The sequence below is a fragment of the Lepidochelys kempii genome, chromosome 6, assembly GCF_965140265.1.
Source record: "Lepidochelys kempii isolate rLepKem1 chromosome 6, rLepKem1.hap2, whole genome shotgun sequence".
Taxonomy (NCBI): Eukaryota; Metazoa; Chordata; order Testudines; family Cheloniidae; genus Lepidochelys; species Lepidochelys kempii.
Window position 1 is genome coordinate 38,380,293 of NC_133261.1, and position 17,998 is coordinate 38,398,290.

Sequence of the window (17,998 nt, forward strand, 5' to 3'; positions counted from 1 at the left end):
TGTTGGATCTTTCTACTTCCCTTCTGGTTTTTGAATGTTTTAGGGTTCATGTTTTCCAGCTGTTCTCTGCATAAGAGCTTGACATTTTCTTTGAACAATGAATATACAAATAAAAAATGAAAGCTGAGATTCTCATGACTCCAGGAGCTGAGGCTTTGAGAAAAAACACCAAATATCCTGAGAGCTGGCAATACTATATACTAGAACATTCTCTGGCCTAGCGTCTCAGAATGTGTGAAAACCTAGGCCGCAAGCCCACCTGGCAACTGCTTTAGTGATAAGTCGTCTTTTAACAAAGATGAGGGATAAATATGGCTAAACTGTAAAATACTCTTTACAGCCCTTCTGGCCGATGGGTACTGGCTGTGCAAGAGGCTTCCTAGCTGCTTTTGATACAGCATGGATGGTGAAGAGCTGGGATCAAGGAAAACCCCCACTAGAGATCCTTGCTGAACGGTAAACTCTTCCTTCCTTCCTTCCCCTCATTTAAGCAAATTTTAAGGGAATACGGTGGTGGCAGAAGATGTTCAAGGAACAGTGCAAGTAACAGAAGTATTCTGCTTACCTGCAGTGGCAATCAGTTCATTTAGGCTACTGAACAGTTTTCAGATGGCAGTGACTTCTAGGCCTCGTCCTGCAAGTTACGCTCTGCTGGTGCAAGGGTCCACTGATATGGAGTAATCTGAATGATTAGGGCCTAAGTGACTATTGACCTGAACCAGGCTGAAACTTTGAGGAAGAGGTGTAAGGCTTGGTATCAAATGACCAGCCCCACAAATCTTCTGGTCCCCAAGCACTTGTTGTGAAATAATCTACTTTTAGTCAAAGAACACACAATGTTTTAACAGCAGTAGTTTTCAGAATTGCCACTTCTTCTGTTTTTTTAGCTGAGCCTTTTAGTTCATGCTGGGACTGTGATGTGACTTCTATTGACTCTGCTAAATGTGCAGCAAGCAAGAATCTGCATAGGTTTTAATCATAAGTTCTTTTCTATAATCTATTATTCACTCTCCTAAAACCTGTTATTAAAGGCACCAACAAAAAGATTTTTGCATGATGATGGCCTGAATTTGCTGACCTTGTTTAGTGGTTCCACTGGCAAAGATTTGATACTGTTACAGCTCGTCAGGATGTTTTAGAAACTGATGCATGGTAGCTGTTTGGGAGCAGTATTGTTTGTAGTAATTATGGGATCAGGACTATAAGTGCAGTGCTGTCTGAGGAATGAGAAGTTTGTGGATGACTCAGAAACACAGAGCAATCCCAAATGGAAAATTGAATGGAGTAACAAAAGAAGGGCCTAGTGGTTGGGTGAATTGCAGGATGACTAGATCCAATGCTGTTTTGTGGTAAAAGGAGAAGTTACCCCTTGGGTGGAGATTAAAGCAAAACCAGATGGCTTTGCATGACGTAATCTTACCACTTTCTTGCTCTCTTCCTGCCTCAGGAAGATACAGGCATCACGTAAGTGTCTGTCTCAGGTTTGAGATGGAAAATTTCTCATGCTGAGACATTATTGGCAGTTGGTGCAGATTCAGGTTTAGTGCAGGGTACTAATCATTGACATATTCTAATTAAAGGTGAGGGCAATTACAAAAGCAATGTAGAAAAAATGGTTGTACGCTGTCTTCAGCTGACACTTCTTTATTATTGTCTGTCAGAGAGAGCATTTATCGACTGTTGCCCCAGACTACACCCGAAAATATCAACAAGAACTTTGACCAGTATACCATTGACCCAGGAACACGCTATCCAAACTTGAACTCCAGCTGTGTTCGACCTCATCAGGTCAGTTCTTTAAAGGCTCACTTTACAAGATCACAATTCATTTTTGTCCCAGGAGTCATATGGCTGCAGTGGAAATGCTGCATAAACAAAACTTTCATGAGATTCTCTGGATGAGGTCAAGTTACCTGATAAAGTTCACGTGAAAAGAAAATAGTATATTAAAATAATTTGCAGTGGTCATGTACTTACGTTCAAATTGTTTTTGCTTTAGGTTAGACATTTGTATGTTACAAATGAGCTACAACAATGCCCTCTTGAAAGGGTCAGCTCTATTAGAAGATCAGTGAATGTCTCAAGGCATGGTATGTGAAATTTTCTGCCTGGTATGATTCTTTTACATTTCATGTTCAGAATATGTAAGTGACTGAAATGTTCTCCCTATATTACACCTGCAGAATCCGATATTCGACCTAATAAGCTTTTAACCTGGTGTCAGAAACAGACAGAAGGCTACAGGAACATTAATGTCACTGATCTCACTACTTCTTGGAGGAGTGGCCTTGCGCTGTGTGCAATTATGCACCGCTTCAGACCTGACCTCATGTAAGTTATGTGGGTAGAGTTTGCTAATTGTAGGATACGCTAAGTTGTTTATAAAAGTATAGACTAGTGTAAGGCCAACCAAAACAATGCTGGTGGTTTAGAGTCCCCTTTTAACATTTGTTTTTGCAACCGGGTGCATGCCATTGCTGAGTCTGGTTTTTTCCCAGATGTCCTTGGTCCAGCATTTAAAACTGAAGGTATACATTTTCAAAGAGCTGCGTGGCTTTTAGCTGTGTGATTCTTGTTGACTTTAGTGGAAATCACATGCCTTTTTTTAATGTGAGGGTTTATGGCCATGTGTTCCTGGAGGCACATTCTTAGAAAGGAGAGGCAAGTTCAAGGGAATTTTGTAGCTTTAGACTGTTTCTGTATGTGATCTGTATTGTTCTGGACAACACCCTTTCATATTAGCTGCATCATGAACACCAAACATCGAGGAACAGATGCCCGAGGTAGTCCTTGCAAATTAACTCCCTCTTCTGCCATAACCCCTCTTTTTCTGACTGTAATACTGGGATCCCTAACCACACCATATCCCACTGGACCTAATTAATTACACAGAAACTTTTAGGGTATGTCTACACTGCAACTAGACACCGGCGGGTGGCCCGCACCAGCTGACTCAGGTTTGCGGGGCTAAGGCTGCAGGGCTGTTCAATTGCAGCGTAAACTTCCAGGCTCCAGGACTCTGCAAGGTGGCAGGGCCCCAGAGCTCAGGCTGCAACCCAAGTTTGGAAGTCTCCACTGCAGTTAAACAGCCCCTTAGTCCGAGTCCTGTGAGCCTGAGTCAGCTGGCATGAGCCAGCCGTGGGTGTCTAGTTGCAGTGTAGACATACCCTTAGTGTGTGTCCTCTGCCCCAGCTACTTATTGAGACCTGTGATCTTCCTACATCCAGAGAAGCTGTAATCAATCTTTAATGGTCATCTCTGATGAAATATTTGGTGGAAGTGACTCATGTATTCTCTCAGACTCTCTGGCACTGGAAAGTGCGCACAGGCATGCTGGGCTACCCAAGCCCCACAGACTTGAAATCCACAATGATACTGTGTGAGAAATTTGAAAAGAAGACCTGACTGGAAACTCCAGAATGGGTGGGGGTGGGGGGAAATGGCACGTGCTCCAAAACAAGAACTAGTGTAAATGGAAGAGTGAATGGTTTCCGATATGGTAAAAGCTGATGGGTGTGCTAAATGCTAATTATTCAGCTAAATGGAAGGGGCAGTTGGGCCCCTTTTACCTTGTGAAACTGGAAACTGTAGAAGCCACCATGCAAGGTGCGCCACATGGCAAGGCGTAACTCAGGAGAATAAGAGGAGTTTCCCTGGGACTGACTGAAAACGCAGCAGCCAAGGGATGGTTTGACAAGCTGTGTTGACATGCACTGCCACCAACACCAGCTGAGAGCTGCACCAGGGCTGAAGCAGAAAATGTCACAGAGGTCTCAGAAAGTCAAGGATTCCGTAACATAATCTTAGCCTTAGGCATGAGACAGGCAGAAAGCGAGAGAATCTGTCATGAATATAGAATGAAAAGGAGTATGGAGTCCTTCTTTTGGGCACAGTACTTGCTGGAAAGGCAAATTCGAATTCCTGAGCAAGAAAACTCCCTGCTGTTTTGTTTCTACTGTGTTTAGGGAAACAATACTTTGCATGCATTCTTTGTAACTAAAGAGGATTCCACCAAAGAAATACCTGACTCCAGCATCAATTTCTCCTTCTAAAGGAAACAACCTGGCAAGGCCCCAAATACTGCCAGTCTTGTTGGCTGGAGGGCATGAAGCTGAAGCACTAAACACAGTAATGAGAACCAGAGCACTATACAGACTTCTACCATCAGATTTTAAAATTGATGCTTTTGGATCCATAAAAGCAGTGCTGGCCCATGACTGAATTTCAGCCATCCTGGGCATGAGGAAGGGATCACTCTTTTGGGTCACAGATTTTTACATTTGCCGTGAGGTGGGGGAAACTTCTTTGCTAGCAGCTTTATTATTTTTTTTAATGTCTGTTTGAAACTACTTGGGATTGCAATTTTAATGAGTCCCAGAGAAAATGGATTGGGGGTAGGTAATGCGGTCAAAAGTGTATGATACATTTATCACGACTGTCCAATTTATCACAATGACGACAATTGCAGAGTGTGTGTGTGTGAGAGAGAAAGAGAGTGTGAGAGAGAGAGATGCTTTTTTATAAGAGAATGTGGTGCTAGTCTGAGCTCACAATTCACTAGTCTGTAGTCATGAATTTGATGACTTTCATTCTAAATGAATTGGGATTATTCCAGTGTTTAAAGGCAAAGTGCATCACTTGCAGCAGTTGCAACATGTAGCACTGCATCTGTATTCTGGAAGGGTTTTTTGCACTGTTTGTGGTATGGTTACATTTTTCACATGGTAGATCAGTTAATTCTTTCTCTAAGACTAGCTCAAATAATAGTTTTGAAAAATTAAGTTCAGTGACATTTTTAAAATTTAATTTGAAAAGTGAACCTCAAATATTGTAGGGAAGTACTTTTGGTCATATTCCTTTTCTGTAAATTTGGATACAGTTCATAAAGGCAACTCTGTGAAACATGCAGGCAGTCTTGAATCATGACTTCAGTCATGACAGTCCCAAATGAGGCAAACGAGTGCTTTTATTGTTTTGTTTGTGAAACTGGCAGAAGGCAGCTCTCCCCCAAACCCACCCGTTATTAATGCTTTGTTCCTCAGTGACTTTGACTCTTTGAATGAAGAAAATGTTGTTGAAAACAACCAGCTGGTATTTGACATTGCTGAACGAGAGTTTGGAATTCCTCCAGTCACCACTGGGAAAGAGATGGCGTCTGCTGGAGAGCCTGATAAACTTAGCTTGGTCATGTACCTCTCAAAATTCTATGAGCTATTTAGAGGAACCCCTCTGAGAGCAGTTGGTAAGCAAACCATTGTTCTTCATTTTTACAGAAATTGGAACTATCATTTCACCCAAGCTGCCTAATTACCCCTGATGTTGGGCCAAAGTCCGTTTCTCACAGCTACAGTACAATCGCTCTGGAATGTTTGACTCTTTTTGCTGTCTGCAGTAGTTATCTCATGCTTAAAACGGAAAGGGAAAAAATATTTGATTTGGATCAAGGCTTTCAATTCCTTAGTGGTTTCAGAAAGCAGGAGAGCGCTGAGTAACTGCCACTATCATTAAGATAATAATGTCAAACATTATAGTAACTTGGTAAGGATGTTGTCCTCACCATATTTATTCATATGGGATTCTATTCCAATTTTTAAAAAACATACCTGGATTTTATTTATTTCTTCATTTGTTCTGCAGGGAGAGTGGGCTCCAACACACTCATGTAGAAATGCTACTACTAGTAGATTGCAAAAATATTGTTTCTACAGAGAAAATGCTTTGAAAAGTGATTTTCATGTGAATACAACATCTTGAGTACAATATCTTCATTTTAACAGATGCTGTGGATAAGCAAAATGGAGAAAATAATGACCTTTGCTCAGCAAAATCATCAAACTTCATCTTTAATAACTACATCAATTTAACGTTCCCAAGGAAGCGAGTACCAAAAGTAAGGTTCTTTGCCCTCTACTACTTCACCTGATATTAGCAGGCTAAAGATATACTATCAGGCCCAAATTTAGGTTTTGTAATATCATACTTCTACATAATGTAAACCAGTAGAATATATTCATGATTATATGAAAATAATTCCAATGCAGACAGGGATGTGTTGTCTTAAACAAAAATATTTGTTATGATGTTTGTAACTCTAACATTGCAGCATTATGCTAGTCATCAATGAAATTATCTAGAAACTAACTACTGTAGTTCTTATAATGCAGTCCTTGCAAATCCAAAACTCCTGTTAATGTTCAAAGGGAGTTTTGAATGTGCAAGCAATGAAAGAGTAGACAATCTAAGCAAAAAGTATCTAACTAGTTTACTTTAACTGTCCAGACTATTGTGGTTTTATTTGACATAGGTAAATAAATAATCTTTTTTTTAAGAAAGATATAAGATTTTTCAACTTGCCAGTGTCCTATCTTAAAACATTTTCTACTTTAGATTTATTCAGTTCCAGATTGTTCATCTGTGAGCAACATAAAAAGATAGCCATTTGCAAATCATTTAAAGAACTTTTTGATATTTCTGGCCAGTTTTTCCACTGTTAACATATAATGAAAAATATTTTATAAAGTTTTATAGACTTGCAAAAAGACTGGAGAAAATCTTGTATTTTCCCCTGCATCTGTTAACCATGCCTTTTCTCAAAGTTGTACTGAGGTCTTACAGTACTTCATATAAAAGAGTGAAATCTGTATTGCCCTACTACATGAACACTCAAATAATAGTTGTGATTCTGGGAGTATTTTTCATGTATTAAATATCTTTTATTTATAGCAATGAAATTAATGACCTGGAAAAGCCATAGTTGAGGATACTACTACTGATATCACATTTTCATGTTCCATTCTCCAAAACATTTTTGAGGCCAATCCTCCAAACTTACAAAAATATAATGCGTACGACCTTGAAGTCAATGGGAAAGCTCACTACCAAGCGTAACGTTTACTGTTGTAAGTGTTTGGAGGATCTGGCCCCTAGGCAATAATCCATTCATATGTGTCCCCTTATTTTTTCTCTCTCCTACTTTATCGTAAATTCCACTGAGTAATGCAGAATTGCTAGTAAGCACACAATTCCCTGTGCTTCATAAAGCACCATGTGCCTGTTGAAGTCAGTGAAAGTGTGCAGGGTACAGGGATCTGTGCAAGCAGAGCCTGATGCAGGATTGGGTTTGGTGAGAGTGTTTTTATTTTTCCTTAAGTGAATAGAAGCTCTTCCAAGACAATGACTTTGGAGATACATTCAGTTGCAATATTTTCTTGTTAAATAACTTTGATATCCTACATGTTTATCCTTCTCCCCATCCCAGATGCAATCCTATCACTAAATGAAAAGTTGACAGGAACTTGGAGAGGGTGTTTGTCTTTCACCCCCAATCCCACCCTCACTTTTTAAAACTGAGCCTGCACAGTCTGGCTCAAAGTCAACAATATCCCTCTGTGATTGTTCAGATCTAATTGCTATAAAGTGCTAACTAACCCACACCAGAATGTGGCTGCTGCTCTGTAAAGCTGTGATAACAGCATAGTTCGTTAACCTCCATGGGTGTTTCCTGAAAATACAATCCAATGCAAACTTGTGTGAGGTTTTGTGTTTCCTGCACCATTCTGTAACCTTTTTTTCTTCAATAATTCCAACTGTTGCAAAGAAGCCATGTTTGTAACAGACCTAACTTGCTATTCTATTGTAACTTTAATCTGTTGCATAGTAAAAGAAAAAGTATATGCCAATGCAAGCACTTCAGATTGTTTTTACTTTGTTTTTCATTGCCTCACATGTTAACTTGCAAAAGTAACAGAAGGCAGCTCTCCCACTCCTTCCTTCCTAGTCCAAAGAGCTTAACAGTACTGCCCCTCTGTGTGTGTGTAAAATATTCATAGTTTTCCTTATTGGTTATAAATCTGCTTCCACCTTGTCTTTTCAATTCTGGTGTAAACCAGCTACCTAAAACAAGATTTTTTTTCTACCCCAGAAAGTGCTTCAGAGCCTACAGATATTTCCTAGGTTTACTTGAGTTTTACATGTTGCTTATAAACACATTTTTAAAGCGTGTGACCAGTGAGCCACTCACCAGTTATCTCATATATCCTTATTAGGTAACAGTTTTTACCCACCAAACACCCACAAACAAAACCACAGTGACACACTTACCAACCAGCCAAACTAGAGGCAAGCCAAATAGGCAAAAATAAACATTGTGCTCTCTTAAAACAGATGGTTTCCTTTGGAGAGGAGCTCTTCTTATTGCCATGTTGTTTTTTCCTTAGTTACCCACAAAAATAAACAGACTTTCAGTAGTAGAAATCTTTCCCCACTACTAAAGTGTTTAGTCCTCTCTCATTAGCTGGTAGACAAAAGAGATACTTCTTGACCTCTGCAAGCAGCAGAGATAGGAATTAATTCAATAGTTCAGCACTCTGCATTGTCCAATGAGAGCAGCAGCTTTTGGGAGTTCTTTACATTAAATCTTGGAGTACAGCTGCACATGTACACAGCATTTGATAAAACAATAACTGTTTCCCTTCCCCCCAAAAGTTTACAGATGAGATAAACAATGAGAGGGAATTTGCTTTGTGGCCTCCTGTTGGCACATGCTCCGTGGAAAGGAGAAGTAATGCTTTCCCTTCAGTCACCTTTCATCTCCACCCCCAGATCCAATGTAGTCTGTTTGCAATGTTGTCCATCTATAAATGACTCAGGGAGCAAGAATGTTGAGGTCACTTCTTTTGCAGGAAGCTCCATAGACCTTCACAGCCTCCTCCGAGATGTGTAGCTTCCATGTTCCAAAAATGTTACCTTGTAGTGTGCATTTACACAGCAACTGGAAGGTGAATCTTCAGCTGGGGTAGACCTACATGTTGTCCTCAAGAGCACCTAAAAAGCAGCATCTTGGGCTAGCCACCTGAGTGTGTACCAGGGTAGCTGCAGCTATGCTGCTAATTTTAGCGCACTAGCTCCAGGAGAGCTAGCATGTTTACATCTACCAGAGCTGGGAATTACACCTCCCAGCTGCTGCGTGGGCATATTCTCAGTTTGGGACAGGAAATTATGCAAACTATAGCTATCTGAAGAGGCAGTGGAAATGTAGCAAGGCAGAAAGTAGCTTCCCAAGTTAGAATTTGGCCACAAACTTAGCTTTAAATCTGTTCTCCTGCAAAAATTGATATAGGGCCCATTAACAAGTACAAATAGTCAGGTGTTTAGTGTTGTCTTGTCAGAGAGATGACACTTCAAATATGATGGTGTGCCCTTACCATATTATTTGGCATTGATTCAGCACTGACTGCACGGGGAGAATGCCACCTACTGAATTGCCAGCACTGCTTCCTTCACTGTCTGGCTTTTCCTTAGAGCTGATCATTAGTTGGGTGGGAGACCTCTAACCCTGCCTAGTGTGAGAGAGATTAGGAAATTGCAGGCTGAGGTTAATGTGGCTGCAGTTTGTTTGCCAATATGTGCTGGGCTGGATAATGTTTTTCATTTTCCTATTAAAGTGTCTGCAGTGCTCCAGAGGAACTGAGGTTTCCTGCGCTTCTCCAGACTATAGAATGAGTTTTAGGTGTTTACATGATGATGAGCACAGTCTGCAGGCATGGAGTCGCTGCTCAATTAATTGCTTTGTAGTCTAAGTCTTTAAAAAATGTAATCACACCCCATTGTATAAAATTTTGAAAGTTAATGTGATATTGTGCCCTTCATTCTCATGTGTGGTCTCTGCTTTTATGTACAAACTACTCTGCAGAACACATAGTGCGATTGCGCTGGGCAGACTGATGCTTACATAGGAAGGGAAACTAGATTACTGAGTTAATGTAGTTTTATGCTTGAAAGACACAGTATTCAGAATACCATCATCTATTTCTTTTGGTATTTTCCCAGAAGTTAAGGTTGAGATAACTTAACTTCAATTCACTCTAAATGATATATGTTAAGCTGTGGAAAATATTAAAAGGAAGTTGGTATTCACTGATTTTTCCCCCTCTCCCCCTCCTCTCCCATTCCCCCTTTCTTTTTATTACAGATATGGAAGGTTATTCATTTGCATCTCATACAAATGACTGAACTGTGTTTTTTATTGACTGTTACACAGAAACAACATAGGCTGACATAACGAAGAGGAGTACTTGTAGCACCTTAGAGACTAACAAATGTATTTGAGCATAAGCTTTCGTGGGCTAAAACCCACTTCATTGGATGCCTGCAGTGGAAAATACAGTAGGAAGATAGATACAAACACACACACACACGAAACAATGGGTGTTGTTATACACACTATAACGAGAGTGATCAGTTAAGGTGAGCTATTAACAGCAGGAGAGGGAAAAAAAACAAAAACATTTTGTAGTGATAATCACGATGGGCCATTTCCAGCACTTGACAAGAACGTGTGAGGAACAGTAGGGGGGAAAAATAAACATGGGGAAATAGTTTTACTTTGTGTAATGACACATCCACTCCCAGTCTTTATTCAAGCCTAATTTAATGGTGTCCAGTTTGCAAATTAATTCCAATTCAGCAGCCTCTCGCTGGAGTCTGTTTTTGAAGTTTTTTTGTTGTAATATTGCAACTTTTAGGTCTGTAATCGAGTGACTAAAGAGATTGAAGTGTTCTCTGACTGGTTTTTGAATGTTCTAATTCTTGACGTCTGATTTGTGTCCATTTATTCTTTTATGTAGAAACTGTCTAGTTTGGTCAATGTACATGGCAGAGGGGCATTGCTGGCACATGATGGCATATATCACATTGGTAGATGTGCAGGTGAACGAGCCTCTGATAGTGTGGCTGATGTGATTAGGCCCTATGATGGTGTCCCCTGAATAGATATGTGGACACAGTTGGCAACGGGCTTTGTTGCAAGGATAGGTTCCTGGGTTAGTGGTTTTGTTGTGTGGCGTATGGTTGCTGGTGAGTATTTGCTTCAGGTTGGGGGGCTGTAAGCAAGGACTGGCCTGTCTCCCAAGATCTGAGAGGGTGATGGGTCGTCCTTCAGGATAGGTTGTAGATCCGTGATGATGCTCTGGAGAGGTTTTAGTTGGGGGCTGAAGGTGACGACTTATGGTGTTCTGTTACTTTCTTTGTTGGAAATTTGCTGGAAATGGCCCATTGTGATTATCGCTACAAAAGGTTATTTATTTATATTTATATATATATTTTCCCCCTCTCCTGCTCACCGTAACTGATCACTCTTGTTCTAGTATGATTGATAACACCCATTGTTTCATGTTCTGTGTGTGTGTGTGTATGTATGTATGTATGTATGTGTATATATATATAATCTTCCTACTTGTATTTTATGTAGTGGAAATATGTATTTTCCACTGCATGCATCCGATGAAGTGGGTTTTAGCCCATGAAAGCTTATGCTCAAATACATTTGTTAGTCTCTAAGGTGCCACAAGTACTCCTGTTCTTTTTGCGGATACAGACTAACACGGCTGCTACTCTGATAGGCTGACATGTTTACCAGGCAGAAAGATTGTCGATGTTATAATTGCCTTTTCCTACAATTTACCTGTTTGTGTAAGTTGAACCAGAGTTCCAGGACTGAATTTTACTGAGAGCCGATGTTAATTTAAATCACTAAGTCATTTGACAGGGTAATATCGCTTGTCTGTCTATTCAAGTAGGCTCTGATTCAGTAAATTTCTTAAACACATGCATAACTTTAAGAATGTGAGAAGTCCCAATTGATTTCAAGTTATGGATGTGCTTAAATACCTTACTGAATCAAGACCATAATTAGTTTGATAGAACTTGTGAATAAAGCAGACCGTTTCTCTGAGGGGGAGGAAAGCTGTTTGCTCTTGAGAATCTACCTGATAGGGTGGGTGGTCAGAGGGGGGAGGGGAGGAGAGGAGAGAGGAGGGGATGTGCGTATGTGTATTTGTTTTTTAACTTTACCTGAAATCCATTACAGTTTAATTATAACATAATTTGTATTTAATACCTTTCATCCAAGAATGTCAAAAGTGCTTTATGAGCACTAAATACGTTTAAAAATCATCCCCTAAATCCTTAATTCCTGAAGCACTCCTTTGAGATTTCATACAGGGAAACTGAGACCAGGAGGTTAAGGGCCCAAGAATTTAATCATATCCATTAGTCCCATTGAAGTCCAGTAATAAGTCTCAGTTCAGCAAGGTACTTGCGCACATACCTCGTTTTAAGCATGTCAGTATTCCCACTGAAGTCAATGAGACTATTTGTGTGCTTAGTTAGGCATGTGCTTAACTCCTTTGCTGAGTCAGGGCTGTAATCAGTGGTAGAGGTGGGGTAAGTATCCAAAAGTCCTGAGCCCAGTCCCACTCTGCAAACTACCCCGGGCCCCACTTTCCTGTTGCTAAGTTTAATATTTTTAACATACTGATTGATAAATTCTGCGTAAATATAGTTGTGGTCGTCATACCTGGTTTGGCTTTATTGTTGCAGGTTGAAAGGAGAGAAGAAAATGATATGAACAAAAGGCGTCGAAAGGGCCTTGGTGGCTTTGAAGAGGTGGGTGTTAAGTCTTGTTGCTATGTTAACCCCATCTTCTTCATGAAGAGAATTAATGAAGTAGCAGGAAGCAGACTTAACAGGGGCCCAAAATCTGAACTTTTGTGCTCTGTGCTGATTAAGACATACACCCTCCTCTTCCCCCAGTCCCGAGGAGCTTACAGTCTTTTATTTATCTTGTACACAGTAATGAAGCTAAATTATTTTTTTCAAGTTATTTATAAAGGAAAAGTGAGAGACCTTCATTTTTAAAATTCCTGTTCTGGTTTAGGAAATATAGCTACTTTTCTTGTCCCAGCTCAGTTATTTAACTTTCGTTTTATAACTTCCTAACAGCATTTCCTTCTGGCAAGATTCCCATTCCCTTCCTGATTGTTTGTTTTGTTATGGCTTTTTGCTCTATGATCAGCAGTGTCAGTTCAGTCTCTGTAAATCCTGTTCTCTTTTTCTCACTTGAGGGATGGATCACCAAAGAGAACAATCTATTTGTTTATATAAGTGATTTTTTTTTTTTTTTACTGTCCTGTAAAACTGAGTTACTTTTTGAAATAAGCAGATGTATCACAAAATGACCTCATTCTTCTCAGGCTGAGTGTGTCTGGTGTAATATCATTGTGTAAGTCTCAATTTCAGACTTGAAGAAAAATTCTCCGGTGGTTTTTTTTTGTTTGTTTGTTTTGTTTTTTTGTTTTTGTTTTTTACAGGCTTCAAGTTTTTCTAGTCGGGCGACAATTTCTAGGAAAGATCAGGGCAACAGAGAAGGAATGAATCAAAATAAAGTCAAGTCAATGGCAACGCAGCTGTTGGCAAAGTTTGAAGAAAATGCCCCAAACACATCTCTCCGGAGACAGGTGAGTGACAAATGTAAAATTCACCTTTGAAATTCAAGTGATCTCTCCTCATGAACAAAACGGTAGTTCTCAGATAAAAATTGCATCTGTAGTGAGTTTGAAGAAGCTTTTTTTTTTTTTAGGGTTTGTCTTCTAAAATTTGTATAGAAAATATCCTTTTCATTGCATTTAGGGAGAAACTAATTGACTATGTAGGTGTCCATTGCATAGTAATACATAATGTAACTGTGTTGGTTTGAAAGATACTGTAAACGTATCTCTGAAGTTATGGCTTTATAGTGGAGCTTTGTAACAATAAGTTGTCATCAGTCTGCTGGCTAAGGTTTTGTAAAAGCTCTTCAGTTTTCATGTTTTGTGAATATTAGTAAAGGATGGAGTCACTTTGAAAACAAAAAGATCCAGTGGAATATTTTCTTTTTACTGTAATTCTTGTCTAGGAAAGAATACATAGAAAATACAAGACAGTGGGTCTAATCTTTTGATGCATGCATTGTCATTAAATGAACAGAATATACTGTGCATGTTTTGCAGTTTATCACGAGTGGCTTCAGTAGGACTGCTCATGTTTAAAGTTAACCATAGTCTCTGTTTAAAATATTTAGTATTCCACATGCGCACTTCCAAGTAAAGCTGTAGTGGGAGAGCAGACCATTAATTTGGGTAGACTCCAAAAGGGCTGTGTAGAACATCTGGATAAAGTCCTTTTAGGGATCCCTTAAGCAGTTTTTCCTTCTTTTTCTGTCTGTCTCGAAATATCTTGTTCTATTTACCTTCTCCTAAGATTTTCCACTCTTATGTTTTGTTTTGACTCAAAATGTTATACAAGGAGCTAGTAGATAAACCAGCCCTGCTATCTTCCTCTGATCTTCCTGCTAATCCTCGCTTTACTAAGCCTAAGGAGCCAAGTCCTTCACCTCCACCAAAGAGTCAGGTAGGAATTCATAAGGAGACAGTTCTATAAATAATTAACATACTATTTTCACTTAGTACCGCAGCATTCAATGTCTTCAAATGACTCCAGAACACTCATAATTAATGTCTGAATTTGAGCACGTAAGTGTCAGGTGTGTTTAGCTGTTGCATGCCAGGACATCTTAAAGCAGGGTTCTTGAATTTAGTGTGCAAATACCCAAAATAATACAGAAAAAATAGGTGAATGATAAGAGGCACCTCATAATGTTAAAGTTACATTACACTCTTCAGACAAGATCAGAAAGCTGATTGAAGAATGAGCGTTTGCATGCAAAGCACCGTAAATGTGTATGGGTCAAGTTCTGTGTGTTAAATCCAGCAAACTCCCATTGACATCAGTGGAGAAGTTGTGTATATATGTTGTTGTGTATATATAAATTTTGTATGCTAGAAAAATACTGCAATATATTCAATGTGTTGATATATGCATGTACAATAATCTGTGTAGTCTGATAGAATGCTAAGGCAAAGGGAATTTTGCTCCGTTTGACCCTATGAAACAAGTCCGTATGAGCCATGACTCGGTGCTCAACAAAGGGATGGGATTCAGTTTAGGGATGGGATTCAGTTTAGATAACTGTTTAGCTCTTAGATGCTTATCCAACTTTCCAGTCCTTTTGGGTGGAGCCCCAGATATTTTGTGGTAAACATCTATGCTAGGAACCTCATTATAGCACAGAATGAAACACTGAATAAATTACGCTTCTTTAAAAATAAATAAATAAAAATCTCATATCAAACTGTGCTGATACTTAATTTTAAAAAGGCTGAATATTTTCTTATGCGGTTCAGGTTGCTGCCTTGTTTCCATTTTGCGGAAGACCATTCTTGGCATGCCAGAAAAATCAGAATGGCCTGCTGTAGAATGTGAGCTTCTTGTTCCATACTCCTTCCCTCTATCTAATGGGTGCAAGGGTAGATCAGCCAAGAATTCAGACAATGAAAGTGAATTGGTTTGCATGAAAGGGTTGAGAATCATTGTTTAAAGAAAGAGATCCTTGTATATAGTGTACCATTATTAACAATTTGCAGGCTGACAGGTGTTTGTGTTTTTGTGAAATATAGTTTGGTTTATTTTTTTTGTTTTGTTTTGGTTTTTTTGCTAATTTCGTGTAATTGGTCAACCATTATAAAATAGAAGGCCTGATTTCATGAAAATACCTATGGGAGGATCATTTTTAATTACAATATGAAACCATAGTTATGGTTCAAAGACCATTTCCATTTGTAGTCTGATTTTTGGAGCCACCTCTTACTTCATCAAAACCCCCAAACCTTTGGACCTGAAATTTATTATGCTTAGGCTCAGAATAGAGTAGATCTCGAATTATGTGAAGTAAGTTGTATTCCTCAGAGATATTTTTACACTTCAGTAGTTCACAGTTTCATGCATGTTTTCTGTGGTAATAATGCACAACACAGTAGGACATCACAGGAGAATGTGTTGAATTCCCCCTCTAATCGCACTATTTAGAGTTACACATGGAGACTGAGTGATAGCTAGACTACAGGATGTGAAGACCTGCATGTGTTGTATGGTCCAAATATACTCCAGTGCATGGAAATGCATGAGTTTTATAGTAGTGCAGTGTTTTAAAACATGGAAGAATACTGCATTATATGAAATGCTTACATAAGTGCATGGCTATGATACACTGTTGTGTATGCTATCTTAGAACATGCATGAGTTGCATGTTAGTCCGAGAACAACTTTTTTAATTTGAAGTATTTCCCAGTTTCAGGCAGTAGCTAGAACTGAACATGTGGTCAGAGAGCCAAAGCAATCTTTGCATAGTTCTGATCGTGTGGCCAGGGGATCGAGAATTATAGAAAAAACAGACATGCAGTCCAGGCTTTCAGAAACTCTTGCATCTACCTGTCCTGCTGCATTTGTGATTTCTGGAGTGCTTAAACGCCTTCAGCATGTGGAGGAAAAAATTAATCAGGTGACAAGCTATTTCATTTTTAACTTCTGTCTCTCTTAACTGTATTTATTCTGGTTAATTCTTCTATGCACACTGTATATGCTCTACTTTACATACTTCTGTTACATAGTTAAGACATAAATTGCCTTTTCCCTGTACATATTGAATTTCTGCCTTTTCTTGTATGACTGCTAACTAAAATCTGTCTCTCTGTTCTGTTTCCCTTCCTTGGCTTTTACTACAGAAGAAAGCTCAGTCCGTAGCAAATAGGGAATTTCATAAAAAGAACATTAAAGAGAAAGCAGCTCATCTTGCCTCAATGTTTGGATACATGGACTTACCAAAGGTGAATATTTAGGTTTTGCAGATGCAAAAACAATAGTCTAGAAGAGACCAGATGTAAGTTAGACATTTGCAGCAACTTTGTATTTTCACTTCTTCTTTTCATCTTGGGTGAACCTAAAACAGTCAGGAGTTCAGATTCCAGTACATTATGCAGAATGACTTGTGTTATTAATATACATAACATAATTACCTTATTTTTAGTGAAAACATGGAATAACCAGATATTTAAAGTCTGAGAATATTTAAGCATGCCTGGAACATACTAGAAAACAGCTCATTATAATAGTGGCTTGAGAATTCAAATGCTGGTAGCTTTAGAAATAGAAATGACTTGACAAGTTGAATATTGAATCAGCTGATCAGTGTGTTCACTGTATAGGTTTGTTTTATCTTAAAAACTATTCCACTTCTTCTGTTGCTTCTCATGGGTATGGTTTCTGATTGAATGGCCAGGTGCAGTCAGGATATTGGTTGAAGTGGAGGTTTTGCAGTGACGATTTCCGTGACTCCTCACTGTCAGATGTACAGATAGGCCTGGGGTATGTTATCCTGTTGCAGACCAGTATCCCAGATTCTACTGAATCTCTCTTACCCTTTCTCTGAACCACTGCGGTGAATGAATTTTATTTGGAAACTACTAATGACCCTTCACTGCGCTGAACAGAAAAGGAGCTGACTTAGTGGCCTAATAGAGTACAACTAGGGAATTGGGAGAGGGAGAAATTCTTGTTAGGCTTTTGTTGACTGATATGAAACAGGCAATATTTTCTCTTGAGGAGCAATATAGATATTCTCCAAAATAAGAAGTCAGTATATGTGTAATTCCATAAATCTCTATCGGAAATATTGGAAACTTTCTCCAATATGTTCATGAATTTAAAAGGAAAAAGTGTTACATTGGAATTCATGAACATATTGGAGAAAGTTTCCAATATTTCTGATATAGATACATGGAATTAAGTGGTACAGAGGAGATGGAAGTTAGTGATTCAGAAAAAATTGACTGCACCTCTAATCCACCAAGAAGCAGAGAGATGCTATCTAATTGGCTCAGCAGATTTCACTTAACTGTAGCAAGTTGGAATACACTTATTTGAGGATATATTCTGTTTGGCTAATGTTGTTCCAAACTTTTGCATTTACCTCTGAGATCAAATTTACTACCTCCTCTTGTGACTTTTCAGCCAATTGTGACCCGATAGAAAAGTAATTTCTATTTATTTAATAGTTGTTGAATTACTTTCAAATTGTAACCAATCACTTGTACTGACTTCAATTGTTCAGCACTTATAGATGTTATTAAATGTTAAATTCATACGGTGAAAATTAATAATTATCTCGTTATCCCATCCATTCATATTTCCCACTTAAATGTATTTTCCATGTGGTACACACCAAATTATGAGTGCATATTCCATTAATCATAATAAGCTTTATTGCTTATGTGTTAAGTGAAAATGT

At 38.9% G+C, this 17,998-nt stretch overlaps 1 protein-coding gene across 11 annotated transcripts in view; it reads left to right on the top strand.

The window, feature by feature from the left end:
- Positions 1-17,998, top strand: part of MICAL2 (microtubule associated monooxygenase, calponin and LIM domain containing 2) — a 188,491-nt gene that overhangs the window by 73,162 nt on the left and 97,331 nt on the right. For 3 of the 11 annotated variants that reach the window (XM_073347611.1, XM_073347614.1, XM_073347615.1), the window contains exons 9-19: positions 341-456; positions 1,662-1,788; positions 2,000-2,090; positions 2,184-2,331; positions 5,043-5,242; positions 5,778-5,890; positions 12,379-12,444; positions 13,149-13,295; positions 14,122-14,226; positions 16,004-16,213; positions 16,437-16,538. In XM_073347611.1, coding sequence (XP_073203712.1) covers positions 341-456; positions 1,662-1,788; positions 2,000-2,090; positions 2,184-2,331; positions 5,043-5,242; positions 5,778-5,890; positions 12,379-12,444; positions 13,149-13,295; positions 14,122-14,226; positions 16,004-16,213; positions 16,437-16,538 — 1,425 coding nt within the window. Of the gene's footprint in view, positions 1-340; positions 457-1,661; positions 1,789-1,999; positions 2,091-2,183; positions 2,332-5,042; positions 5,243-5,777; positions 5,891-12,378; positions 12,445-13,148; positions 13,296-14,121; positions 14,227-15,059; positions 15,135-16,003; positions 16,214-16,436; positions 16,539-17,998 lie in introns of those variants that run through there. The other 8 variants (XM_073347618.1, XM_073347619.1, XM_073347620.1 and 5 more) reach the window with 6 other exon arrangements.